The sequence below is a fragment of the Schistocerca cancellata genome, chromosome 2 (assembly GCF_023864275.1).
Source record: "Schistocerca cancellata isolate TAMUIC-IGC-003103 chromosome 2, iqSchCanc2.1, whole genome shotgun sequence".
Classification (NCBI taxonomy): domain Eukaryota; kingdom Metazoa; phylum Arthropoda; class Insecta; order Orthoptera; family Acrididae; genus Schistocerca; species Schistocerca cancellata.
In genome coordinates this window covers 945,120,917-945,134,757 of record NC_064627.1, presented here as the reverse complement: position 1 = coordinate 945,134,757, position 13,841 = coordinate 945,120,917, and the positions used below count along the sequence as shown (strand labels likewise).

General features: G+C 40.7%; 1 protein-coding gene across 1 annotated transcript in view; it reads right to left on the bottom strand.

The window, feature by feature from the left end:
* The window catches only part of LOC126160029 (protein FAN-like), a 174,942-nt gene that overhangs the window by 16,318 nt on the left and 144,783 nt on the right, over positions 1–13,841 (bottom strand). The window contains exon 18 of the mRNA XM_049916839.1: positions 3,650–3,759. Within this exon, the coding sequence (XP_049772796.1) occupies positions 3,650–3,759 (110 nt within the window). The remainder of the gene's footprint in view (positions 1–3,649; positions 3,760–13,841) is intronic.

Genomic DNA, 13,841 nt, shown 5'->3' with positions numbered 1-13,841 from the left:
CTACTGTGAACTTTGCTATTAGAATATGTAAATACAGTGAGACTGCTATTGATAACATCTTTGAAGAAAATCCAGGGAACAAAGTCATATCACAAAACCAGTAGTAAATGGTCTATCTGATCATGATATGTAGCATCTTATGTTAAATGTTGAAACTTGTCAGAGTAAAAACTCTATTAAATCTGAGTACAGGTGGGCAATAATCAGTCAAAAATTGAAAATTTTGGGAGACTGCTCAAACACATGAACTGGATAGATGTTTACAATACTTCTGATTCAAATGGAAAATACAAAGTATTCATTAATAAAATCAGTTTCTCATCAGAAAATTGTTTTTTCCTAAAGGTAACTCAAATCAAACAGAAGTCTAAAAATAAACCATGGATTTCACAAGGAATGAAAATCTCATGTGGGACAAAAAGTAGACTGTATTTACTATCAAGGAACAGGTCTGATGTTAGCATTGTAATGTATTACAAAGACTACTGCAAAATATTGAAGAAAGTAATCCAGAAATCTAAGCAACTTTATTATGAGAAAAAGATAATTACATCAGGCAACAAAATAAACACTATATCCCGTATAGTGAAGACAGAGACAGGTGGGGCCAAAAAGGAAGAGGGAAAGTTAGCTCTAAAAATAAATGAGACATTGGCAACAAGTGCATGCAGTGTTGCAAACATCTTAAACAAGTACTGTGTGTCTGTTACTGACAACTTGGGGTTATCTGGTTCAGTAACCAATGCAATCGAATATCTGAGACCAGTCTTTACAAATAACTTCAGTATAATGGAAACAACACTCAATTGCACCAAAGAAGTAGAATCTATTTCATGATAACATGTCAATGAAGTTAATCAAGGAGTGCTCATGTGAGTTGAGTTCTGTCTTAAGTTATTTGTGTAATCAATCTCTTATCAGCAGAACATTTCCTGACTGGCTAAAATATGTTGAAGTTAAGCCTCTATACAAGAAGGGGGATAAAGATATGCCATCAAACTAGCAACCAATTTTACTTTTGTTGGATTTTTCAAAAATATTTGAAAAGGTTGTATTCAAGCATCTTCTTAAGCATCTGACTGCAAATAATACACTCCTGGAAATTGAAATAAGAACACCGTGAATTCATTGTCCCAGGAAGGGGAAACTTTATTGACACATTCCTGGGGTCAGATACATCACATGATCACACTGACAGAACCACAGGCACATAGACACAGGCAACAGAGCATGCACAATGTCGGCACTAGTACAGTGTATATCCACCTTTCGCAGCAATGCAGGCTGCTATTCTCCCATGGAGACGATCGTAGAGATGCTGGATGTAGTCCTGTGGAACAGCTTGCCATGCCATTTCCACCTGGCGCCTCAGTTGGACCAGCGTTCGTGCTGGACGTGCAGACCGCGTGAGACGACGCTTCATCCAGTCCCAAACATGCTCAATGGGGGACAGATCCGGAGATCTTGCTGGCCAGGGTAGTTGACTTACACCTTCTAGAGCACGTTGGGTGGCACGGGATACATGCGGATGTGCATTGTCCTGTTGGAACAGCAAGTTCCCTTGCCGGTCTAGGAATGGTAGAACGATGGGTTCGATGACGGTTTGGATGTACCGTGCACTATTCAGTGTCCCCTCGACGATCACCAGTGGTGTACGGCCAGTGTAGGAGATCGCTCCCCACACCATGATGCCGGGTGTTGGCCCTGTGTGCCTCGGTCGTCGTCGTTCAATACTTCGCACGATATTTCAACTGGGCACCTGCCAGTCATCTTCAGGTGAGCCGTCGCAGACAACGAAATTTGTTTGAACAGTCAATTCGCCAGGAAAATTTTAAAATTTACATTAAAATGGTATAGACATGTAGAAGGAATGGAAGATAGATTAATACCAACACCAATGATGGGGCCCAAGTTCGAGGGCAAGAGGGAGAGCCAGAGCAAGATGGACTGACTCGATCACGACCAATTTAAGAATAAGGAATCTGGACTGGAACAAAAAGTTAAAGAGGAATGGTGGAAAGACAGGTGAAAGTGGAGAAGTGCCACAATTGTCCCATCTCTGCCTGATGCTGGATAAATGGAAAGTGAAAATGATGATGAATTATGGAATCCCTTTAAAACACACTTCTCTTACTAGAATAGCAAGAGTTGTGCATGTCTCTTACTATAAAAGAATTTCTAAAGCAGTTTAACATTACAGACACATTCTATGGATGGTAAGTATCCATTTCTGTCAAAAGGGTGCAATTTATTAACATCTTAATGGAATTCAGAGTTTTGGCAATACAATACAGATCTATACCTGCATAAAATAGTGGTACTTTCTTGAAAAATCTTTCCCCTCTTTTGATAAGAAAAAAGACATTCCAAGAAAGAGCCAGAGTTCTGTCACTGTTCAGCAGCCTCTTTTAAGCTGCTGCTCTTTATGGACCTATGGACTTTATAAGGCATTTTTTCAGTGTAAAGATGCTTCTCGTTCCAGGCTGCAAGCTTACCCCACTAGGAGTGATAAGATTCATGAACTGAGAATCATTTTGTTTCCTTGAGTGGTCAAAGAAGTGGAGGTCAGTCAAAACAGAGCACTGCATTATGTGGGCAGGTGTAACACAACTAAGATGCAGCAGTGTATTGATGAATTTAGGTCATTAACCAGAATTCTTGTGGCAGCAGGAAGTTTTATTAATTCTGACAGTACCTTCCAGTCTTACAGATCGGTTGTTACATGTTAAAAAGAGTGGGAACCAAGAACTGAAGTGTAAGGACAATGATATTTGATGTTATCCTTCGTGGTGTTAGCTTGTTGTGAGCGATTAAGGCCATTCATGCAGCATTATTCAATTTTCTAGCAGAGAATATAAAAAGTGGTGATCTTAAAGCCTTGAATACGTTTGTTGATTGATTACATGTAAATAAAATGAATAACTTTGTCAGCAGGAATCAGTGAAACTGCAGAGGATTGTTTATGACTGCTTAGCAAAAAAATGTAATGTATTCTTCTTCTTCTACTACTACTACTACTACTAATAATAATAATAATAATAATATAGTATTATTGCAATTAATCAAATAGTACAACCTGGAAAATGTCAGATTTGGCACAGGATAAAGGTTATTCATTTCAACAATGAACAGCTTAATAAAGCTAGTTTGGATTGTGAGAAGTATTGCCTTTCACACATAAACTGTTTTCATCATTCTTGTTAATTTATCACATCTGACTTCAAAGCATGAATTCCATTTTATTTTTAAAATCTACAGTAATCCTTAATAACAAACATCTTTAATTGGCGGCAAAATAAGTAGCAAAAGCTTTGATAATAGGCTTTCTATCATTTTTAAGTCATTACATTTTTTTAATATTTCATGTATGTGTCTTGAGAAAAAATATCTACACTATGAGAGCATTGTGTAATATGAGAATCCTCCTTTCAGTCTACAATGTATTACTATCAATGTTACTTAATTATTGGAAAATAGTGCTTAGTTAAATTTTGTGAATATGTTTCACAGGGCAATGTCCTGTACAGTCTCATAATAAAGATATGTTGGGCATTAGTATAACAATTACATAGGTTAACAAGCAAAATGTGAAGAAATGTCATATTATTCTGTGTTCTGTAAAATGAAACAAAACCAACAAATTACAAACCTGCATGTGCATCAATTTGTTTAAGTAGTGTAACTTGTACTAAGTCCCATATATATAGACTTCCAAGACTTCCTCCAAGAATGAGTGTCATCCCATCCCAGGCTAGACACCTGCAAATTAAATTTGTTCACTCATTAGCTTTGGTACTATTACTTTAAAAAAACAGAGATATTGTACTAATAAAGTGAAGGCCACACTATGATCTTGTTACAAAATCTTCAGCACACACAGTTTTCTTGATAAGTTTGAGTGGATCATTCAAAATATATGAGGCAACACAAATACGAATAATTTTTGAGTGAATCAGTGTTACTATTCTGCAAAAAAATTTATGGAACATAATTTTACAATTTCAACAAGAAAGGTATGTCATCAAGTGTAGGTTGCTATAGCTTAGAATATACTACAAGTATGATGCTAGTGCTGTCTCTGGTGTTGTGTGGGAACAAATATCCCCATAGGTAGGCTGTGATCACCATATGATGTTTTGACTCACAGCTCACACGGTGTGCCAGGTGCCATATTGCTTTCAACTGAGAACAAAACTAGATGAAATCAAATAATAAAAAATCTTGGATGGAATGTCAACAATATGAAAAGGGTAGACCACCCCCTCCCCCCTCCATGAACCATGGACCTTGCCGTTGGTGGGGAGGGTTGCATGCCTCAGAGATACAGATGGCCATACTGTAGGTATATCCACAACGGAGGGGTATCTGTTGAGAGGCCAGACAAACGTATGGTTCCTGAAGAGGGGCAGCAGCCTTTTCAGTAGTTGCAGGGGCAACAGTCTGGATGATTGACTTATCTGGCCTTGTAACACTAACCAAAACGGCCTTGCTGTGCTGGTACTGCGAACGGCTGAAAGCAAAAGGAAACTACAGCCATAATTTTTCCCAAGGGCATGCAGCTTTACTGTATGATTAAATGGTGATGGCGTCCTCTTGGGTAAAATATTCCAGAAGTAAAATAGTCCCCCGTTCGGATCTCCGGGCGGGGACTACTCCAGAGGACATCGTTATCAGAAGAAAGGAAACTGGAGTTCTACAGATCGGAGCGTGGAATTTCAGATCCCTTAATCGGGCAGGTAGGTTACAAAATTTAAAAAGGGAAATGGATAGCTTAAAGTTAGATATAGTGGGAATTACTGAAGTTCGGTGGGAGGAGGAACAAGACTTCTGGTCAGGTGAATACTGTGTTATAAATACAAAATCAAATAGGCGTAATGCAGGAGTAGGTTTAATAATGAATAAAAAATAGGAGTACGGGTAAGCTACTACAAACAGCATAGTGAACACATTATTGTTGCCAAGATAGACATGAAGCCCACGCCTACTACAGTAGTACGAGTTTATATGCCAACTAGCTCTGCAAATAACGAAGAAATTGAAGAAATGTATGTGGAGATAAAAGAAATTATTCAGATAGTGAAGGGAGACGAAAATTTAATAGTCTTGGGTGACTGGAATCTGATAGTAGGAAAAGGAAGAGAAGGAAATGTAGTACGTGAATATGGATTGGGGGTAAGAAATGAAAGAGGAAGCCGCCTGGTAGAATTTTGCACAGAGCATAACTTAATCATAGCTAACACTTGGTTCAAGAATCATAAAAGATGGTTGTATACATGGAAGAAGCCTGGAGATACTGACAGGTTTCAGATAGATTATATAATGGTAAGACAGATATTTAGGAATAAGGTTTTAAACTGTAACACATTTCCAGGGGCAGATGTGGACTCTGACCACAATCTATTGGTTATGAACTGTAGATTAAAACTGAAGAAACTGCAAAAAGCTGGGAATTTAAGGAGATGGGACCTGGATAAACTGACAGAACCAGAGGTTGTACAGAGTTTCAGGGAGAGCATAAGGGAACAATTGACAGGAATGGGGGAAAGAAATACAGTAGAAGAAGAATGGGTAGCTTTGAGGGATGAAGTAGTGAAGGCAGCAGAGGATCAAGTAGGTAAAAAGACGAGGGCTAGTAGAAATCCTTGGGTAACAGAAGAAATATTGAATTTAATTGATGAAAGGAGAAAATATAAAAATGCAGTAAATGAAGCAGGCAAAAGCAATACAAACGTCTCAAAAATGAGATCGACAGGAAGTGCAAAATGGCTAAGCAGGGATGGCTAGAGGACAAATGTAAGGATGTAGAGGCTTATCTCACGAGGGGTAAGATAGATACAGCCTACAGGAAAATTAAAGAGACCTTTGGAGAAAAGAGAACCACTTTTATGAATATCAAGAGCTCAGATGGAAACCCAGTTCTAAGCAAAGAAGGGAAAGCAGAAAGGTGGAAGGAGTATATAGAGGGTCTATACAAAGCCGATGTACTTGCGGATAATATTATGGAAATGGAAGAGAATGTAGATCAGGGGCGGGCAAGAATTCTGCACGTGTGCGGTGCACATGCACGTGTGCAGTTAACAGGTGTTCTGCGTGCACACAGGGATAAGCTGGCCACCCGCTTCTCACCCCTCCCCACCATACCGTCTCTCCGCTTCTTGCCCTGTAATGCGTTTTGTTTCCTGGCCTGCTTTATTAAATGAAGGAATAAGGTTAGTAGGAGTGTTTGAAAGTAATCATGGTTTGAAAGAGTACTTATTACCTACGATACGTTTTGTTTAATTATCACAGGTGGAGTTTACAATACGTTTAATGTCTGGAACAAAATTTCTACATACAGACAAACGCAAACAGTTACGTAAATTTTCATTACTGATGTTTGCTCTTAACCAAGCCTTATTAATTTTCATAACAGAAAAAATCTCTCACAAAAGTATGTCGAGCCCAACATTGACTATCTTCATGGCTTCACGATGGACACGAGGAAACTCTTGCTGTGGAAAGTCGTGATAAAGATCTATTACACGTCTTGCCAAAAGGAACTTGTCTCTCAGACGAGAATTACACTGTAGATCTATTAATTCCATTAGCAAACTGAGATGAATATCATCTACAGAAACCAGATTCTCTCGAGAACTATTCAAAACCTTGGGATAAGTAAGATATATCCCCAAATCGCTTGAAAAATTCCACTTTTATTGCACTAAGAATGGCAGCATACTGAAATTTATTGTAATGGCGTTCAATATTAAACTTCCGCTCACCAGCGAGAATACTGTCACATATTATACATTTCCAATTTTCACGTTTTTCCACAGAGAACAAATGATTCTCCCATTCCTTTTTAAAAGATAGCAAATCTCCAATTCTCCGTTTCCTTGATTCACTCCGCATTTTCCGGTTATTGAAATACAACGTTCACTACGTAGTGGTCGCTTTGCTTCAACGTCCGCAGCTTAGCCTGGTACTATACTGCCGCAACCTGCGGGCTGTCGGCACTGCCCCGTTCGACGATTGCAAGCGAGCAGCACACGTGCAGCGCTGTGTGCTCATGAGCCGCGTGCAACGTTTGCCCGCCCCTGATGTAGATGAAGATGAAATGGGAAATATGATACTGCGTGAAGAGTTTGACAGAGCACTGAAAGACCTGAGTTGAAACAAGGCCCGGGAGTAGACAACATTTCATTAGAACCACTGACAGCCTCGGGAGAGCCAGTCCTGACAATACTCTACCATCTGATGAGCAAGATGTATGAGATCGGCAAAATACCCTCAGACTTCAAGGAGAATATAATAATTCCAATCCCAAAGAAAGCAGGTGTTGACAGATGTCAAAATTACCAAACTATCAGTTTAATAAGTCACAGCTGCAAAATACTAACACGAATTCTTTACAGACGAATGGAAAAACTGGTAGAAGCGGAGAATGGGGAAGATCAGTTTGGATTCCTTAGAACTGTTGGAACACGTGAGGCAATCCTGCCCTTACGACTCACCTCAGAAGAAAGATTAAGGAAAGGCAAACCTACGTTCCTAGCATTTGTAGACTTAGAGAAAGCTTTTGACAATGTTGACTGGAATACTCTTTTTCAAATTCTGAAGGTGGCGGGGATAAAATACAGGGAGCAAAAAGTTATTTACAAATTGTACAGAAACCAGATGGCAGTTATAAGAGTCGAGGGGCATGAAAGGGAAGCAGTGGTTGGGAAGGGAGAGAGACAGGGTTGTAGCCTCTCCCTGATGTTATTCAATCTGTATATTGAGCAAGCAGTAAAGGAAACAAAAGAAAAATTCGGAGTAGGTATGAAAATCCATGGAGAAGTAATAAAAACTCTGAGGTTTGCTGATGACATTGTAATTCTGTCAGACACAGCAAAGGACTTGGAAGAGCAGTTGAATGGAATGGATGGTGTCTTGAAGGGAGGATATAAGATGAATATCAACAAAAGCAAAACGAGGATAATGGAATGTAGTCGAATTAAGTCGGGTGATGCTGAGGGTATTAGATTAGGAAATGAGACACTTAAAGTAGTAAAGGAGTTTTGCTATTTGGGGAGCAAAATAACTGATGATGGTCGAAGTAGAAAGGATATAAAATGTAGACTGGCAATGACAAGGAAAGTGTTTCTGAAGAAGAGAAATTTGTTAACATCGAGCATAGATTTAAGTGTCAGGAAGTCGTTTCTGAAAGTATTTGTATGGAGTGTAGCCATGTATGGAAGTGAAATGATGACGATAAATAGTTTGGACAAGAAGAGAATAGAAGCTTTTGAAATGTGGTGCTACAGAAGAACGCTGAAGATTAGATGGGTAGATCACATAACTAATGAAGAGGTATTGAATAGGATTGGGGAGAAGAGAAGTTTGTGGCACAACTTGACCAGAAGAAGGGATATGTTGGTAGGACATGTTCTGAGGAATCAAGGGATCACCAATTTAGTATTGGAGGGTAGCGTGAAGGGTAAAAATCATAGAGGGAGACCAAGAGATGAATACACTAAGCAGATTCAGAAGGATGTAGGTTGCAGTAGGTACTGGAAGATGAAGAAGCTTGCACAGGATAGAGAAGCATGGAGAGCTGCATCAAACCAGTCTCAGGACTGACGACCACAACAACAAAGACTGCTACTCACCACTTAAAGAAGGCACTGAGTGGCAGACAGGCAATTGAATAAAGAATGCTAGATATAATTCAGCTATCAGACTAAGTCCTCCATCAGACGTCGACAAAACATGCACAAACACATACAAACTTCGCCACTATCATCTCCGACTGCTAAAGCCCAACTAGGAGAGTTTGGAATGGCCTCGGTAAGAAGTATGAGGGAACTGTTGTGCCATTTAACACTTCAAGTTGGTGTGCTGGTAGCTTCTGCTCACATAGCTGTGCACAAACTAAAACTGAAACCTTACAAAGTAATGGTAGGATGAGTTCTATCACCACAAACACCTTGTAATTACAAGGCTCTTTACTTTATTCAGTGGAAGAATGGACATACTGTTCTCTGTCAATATGCTGTTGTTCTCTGCAGAAGTTTAGCCCTCTTCCTCATCATTATGGCATGCCCGTGTTTTTGTTCGGATGAAAAATTACTGATTACGTGAAGAGTTTACCAGAAGAAAATTCTGAAGAAAATTATATTTTTGAATGTGATGAGTTGGATGATAAAAATGACAAAGATGACAAAAATTACAATGAATATCAGGCTCATGAAACAGAATCATCAGAGTCGGAAGATGAATACTCAGAACCCGTAAAACAACAAACAAATAACCCAGTGTTTACACGTTTGATTCCAGTGGCACAACAAACCCCTTCTCACAGCCGAGGAAAAAAACAGAATAAAATCACATCCATCTCAGCATCTGGAAGTTGGAAGTGCAGAGACTGCAGCTGATGGAACAGTGTGGACTTGAACTGCACAAGGCCATGCACCTGGAAGATTAGGGTGTCACAACGTGTTGGTTGAAACTCCTGGGCCAAAGTGTAATGCTAAGAAACTTATGGTTGCATGCAGTTACTTGAGTGCATGACGGGTGTTGATAAGACAATAATATTCTACAGAACATAAAAACTTTACAGAAGTGAGAGCCTGAGAACTTCTCCAAAATGACGCATGGATATTCAATATTGTTTAATTAGAAGCTGCGATAGCTATAATGTATGCACGTGGAGTATATGGAGGAAAGAATTTCCCCTTGAAACTTCTGTGTGATCTCAAGTGTGGGGGCCAGGGTCCAGCATTATTATTATTATTATTATTATTATTATTATTATTATTATTTTGCACTATAGGAAGAAATAAGTTCATTAAGGTCATGCAATTTTTAAGATTTCATGACAAGTACACTCATGTCAAAAGACTTAAGACCGAAGGCTTCACAGCAGCTACCCCACTTAGAATTCATAGCTAACTGTATCCAGAACCACAAACCAGGGGCATTTATACCCACTGATGAGCAGCTCTACCCATGCAAAGCTCAGTGCCACTACATACAACATGAGTGTGTGACTAGGGTCTCCCGTTGGGTAGACTGTTCGCCGGGTGCAAGTCTTTCTATTAGATGCCACTTCAGCGACTTGCGAATCAATGGGGATGAAATGATGATGATTAGGGCAACACAACACCCAGTCCCTGAGCAGAGAAAATCTCCGACCCAGCCGGAAATCGAACCCGGGCCCTTAGGATTGACATTCTTGTCACGTTGATCACTCAACTACCGGGGGCGGACATACAACATGAGTAATAAACCAAACACATTTCGTTGGAAGTCCTGGCTTGCAGCAGATGTCAGTAGTAAATATATGGTGAATGGATTTCCTTACTTGGGTAAACAAAGTGAAAGACCCACTAACATACCAATTGCAGAGCATGTTGTTACGTGTCTTACGCAACATTATACTTCGAAAGGAAGAAATGCAACATGTGACAATTTCTTCAGAGCCAAACATCCTGCAGAGCAGCTGAAGTGGGAGAACACAACCATGGTGGGTACACTGCAGAAAACCGGAAGAGAAGTTTCTCCACCAGCGAAGTCTACTGCTGGATCTCTGTATGCTACTATTTTATGCAAATCTGGTGACACAACAACTACCTCATATCAGCGGAAGACCAAGAAAAATGTTCTTCTGTTGAGCACAGAGTACCAGTCAGTTGCAGTGGACAAACACACACAGAAAAAACTCCCTGAAACTGTCAGTTTCTACAATTCCACTAAATTTGGAGTTGATATTCTGAACCAGATGTCTCATTTGTACACTGTAAAGTTTGGCTGCCACAGACCCATGCATGTGTCTTTCAATGTCCTAAGCCTTGGCAGTATCAATGCCTGGATCCTTTACAGAGAGACAACAGGAGAAAAAGTTTGCCAGTGAATGTTTCTTTTCTCCCCTGCACATACAATCACGGAAAGCATCTGTTCATACGTTCACTGCGAACATTGAAATATGTGAAGTATTCTTGCGGAAGACCAGCCAGATAGGAGCACGCAAAGTTCGAACAAAACTAAAAATCTGTGTGTGCAGTGCAAGAAATTCGTAGTGGTTCATGTGGTGGAAGTGTTCAGTATGTGTGTACAAAATGTTTTGACAAAGATGATGGCTTTGGCTGAAAAGATGTCACAGTGAGAAAAAATGTCATTTTCTTGTTATTGCTACAGAAATTTGTGTCCATTTTTCTTTATTTTTTGTACTAAATATATGTTTATGACCTGTTTGGGGCTTTGACTGAATACAAGTCATACAGATAAAAATGTTACTGTATAGTTATATGCTAATTTGCATTTGTAAGTTTAGTTTAAATTGATTTTGTGTTTACAATGTGTTCTTCACTTCGATCTTTTTTATTTAATTATACATACTTTCTATAGAAATTTTTAAGCATAATGCATTTGTACAATAAGTATAATGCACTACTGACCTATAAAGACACTGTACTGAAGCAGTATTGCCACAAGTATCACCAAGTGAAATTGCCTGGTTTCCAGACAAGTTTTAGCATAGAATGAGATTTTCACTCTGCAGCGGAGTGTGCGCTGATATGAAACTTCCTGGCAGATTAAAACTGTGTGCGCCGACCGAGACTCGAACTCGGGACCTTTGCCTTCCGCGGGCAAGTGCTCTACCGTCTGAACTACCGAAGCACGACTCACGCCCGGCCCCCACAGCTTCACTTCTGCCAGTATCTCGTCTCCTACCTTCCAAACTTTACAGAAGCTCTCCTGCGAACCTTGCAGAACTAGCACTCCTGAAAGAAAGGATACAGCGGAGACATGGCTTAGCCACAGCCTGGGGGATGTTTCCAGAATGAGATTTTCACTCTGCAGCAGAGTGTGCGCTCATATGAAACTTCCTGGCAGATTAAAACTGTGTGCGCCGACCGAGACTCGAGGCAAAGGTCCCGAGTTCGAGTCTCGGTCGGAGCACACAGTTTTTATCTGCCAGGAAGTTTCATATCAGCGCACACTCCGCTGCAAAGTGAAAATCTCATTCTGGAAACATCCCCCAGGCTGTGGCTAAGCCATGTCTCCGCAGTATCCTTTCTTTCAGGAGTGCTAGTTCTGCAAGGTTCGCAGGAGAGCTTCTGTAAAGTTTGGAAGGTAGGAGATGAGATACTGGCAGAAGTGAAGCTGTGGGGGCCGGGCGTGAGTCGTGCTTCGGTAGCTCAGACGGTAGAGCACTTGCCCGCGGAAGGCAAAGGTCCCGAGTTCGAGTCTCGGTCGGCGCACACAGTTTTAATCTGCCATGAAGTTTCATATCAGCGCACACTCCGCTGCAGAGTGAAAATCTCATTCTGGAAACATCCCCCAGGCTGTCGCTAAGCCATGTCTCCGCAGTATCCTTTCTTTCAGGAGTGCTAGTTCTGCAAGGTTCGCAGGAGAGCTTCTGTAAAGTTTGGAAGGTAGGAAACGAGATACTGGCAGAAGTGAAGCTGTGGGGGCCGGGCGTGAGTCATGCTTCGGTAGCTCAGACGGTAGAGCACTTGCCCGCGGAAGGCAAAGGTCCCGAGTTCGAGTCTCGGTCGGCGCACACAGTTTTAATCTGCCATGAAGTTTCATATCAGCGCACACTCCGCTGCAGAGTGAAAATCTCATTCTGGGAACATCCCCCAGGCTGTGGCTAAGCCATGTCTCCGCAGTATCCTTTCTTTCAGGAGTGCTAGTTCTGCAAGGTTCGCAGGAGAGCTTCTGTAAAGTTTGGAAGGTAGGAGACGAGATACTGGCAGAAGTGAAGCTGTGGGGGCCGGGTGTGAGTCGTGCTTCGGTAGCTCAGACGGTAGAGCACTTGCCCGCGGAAGGCAAAGGTCCCGAGTTCGAGTCTCGGTCGGCGCACACAGTTTTAATCTGGCAGGAAGTTTCATATCAGCGCACACTCCGCTGCAGAGTGAAAATCTCATTCTGGAAACATCCTCCAGGCTGTGGCTAAGCCATGTCTCCGCGTATCCTTTCTTTCAGGAGTGCTAGTTCTGCAAGGTTCGCAGGAGAGCTTCTGTAAAGTTTGGAAGGTAGGAGACGAGATACTGGCAGAAGTGAAGCTGTGGGGGCCGGGCGTGAGTCATGCTTCGGTAGCTCAGACGGTAGAGCACTTGCCCGCGGAAGGCAAAGGTCCCGAGTTCGAGTCTCGGTCGGCGCACACAGTTTTAATCTGCCAGGAAGTTTCAAGTTTTAGCATTTTTCCCTGATAAATTTTGAGAGCTCAGGGTTAAGTAAGACATAAGTTGACAAAAAAAATGTAAGGACTTCAGCATTTCTCCTCCATGTGACTAAAAACCTTAAGTACTAACATCAACATGTTTTGCAATTAACTGTTTTTAGATGGAGAAAGCAAGTCAAATGGTATGTGTGTTTTATTAAGACCACTGTTGTTATTTTATTTCAATAAAATAAAACCCATTTGGTGACAAAAATATGCATATCCTTGGAGTCACAAGGCAGATTTAAAATAACTTCACTGATTTCAGAAGAAACCTCAGAATAAAGTAGGCCTCTTGAAAGAAGCGTATAAGGCAGGGAAGAGTTGTGTAAACCAACTCTACAGGTGACCACCAATAAAGTGTTAGTTCTACTATACTCGTTATTGTCGGTTATTAGTCAATGTGTTATATTTATTATTTTGTAAGTATTATGTGATTTTTCTTTCGAGAAATATATGAGTACTAGTGTGCAAACCGCCACCAAATGGCACAATTTTTTTCTTCTTATTGTCCATACTTTCTAATATGTAAATGATTTTCGAAATGCCAAAATGTACTAGTAAAAATAAAATGTCTATAAAACGCCACACTGTACAATGTAATTGTGGTGAGACAGTCGCAGTTCCTGCAATCCATCGCCCATGGCCTCTG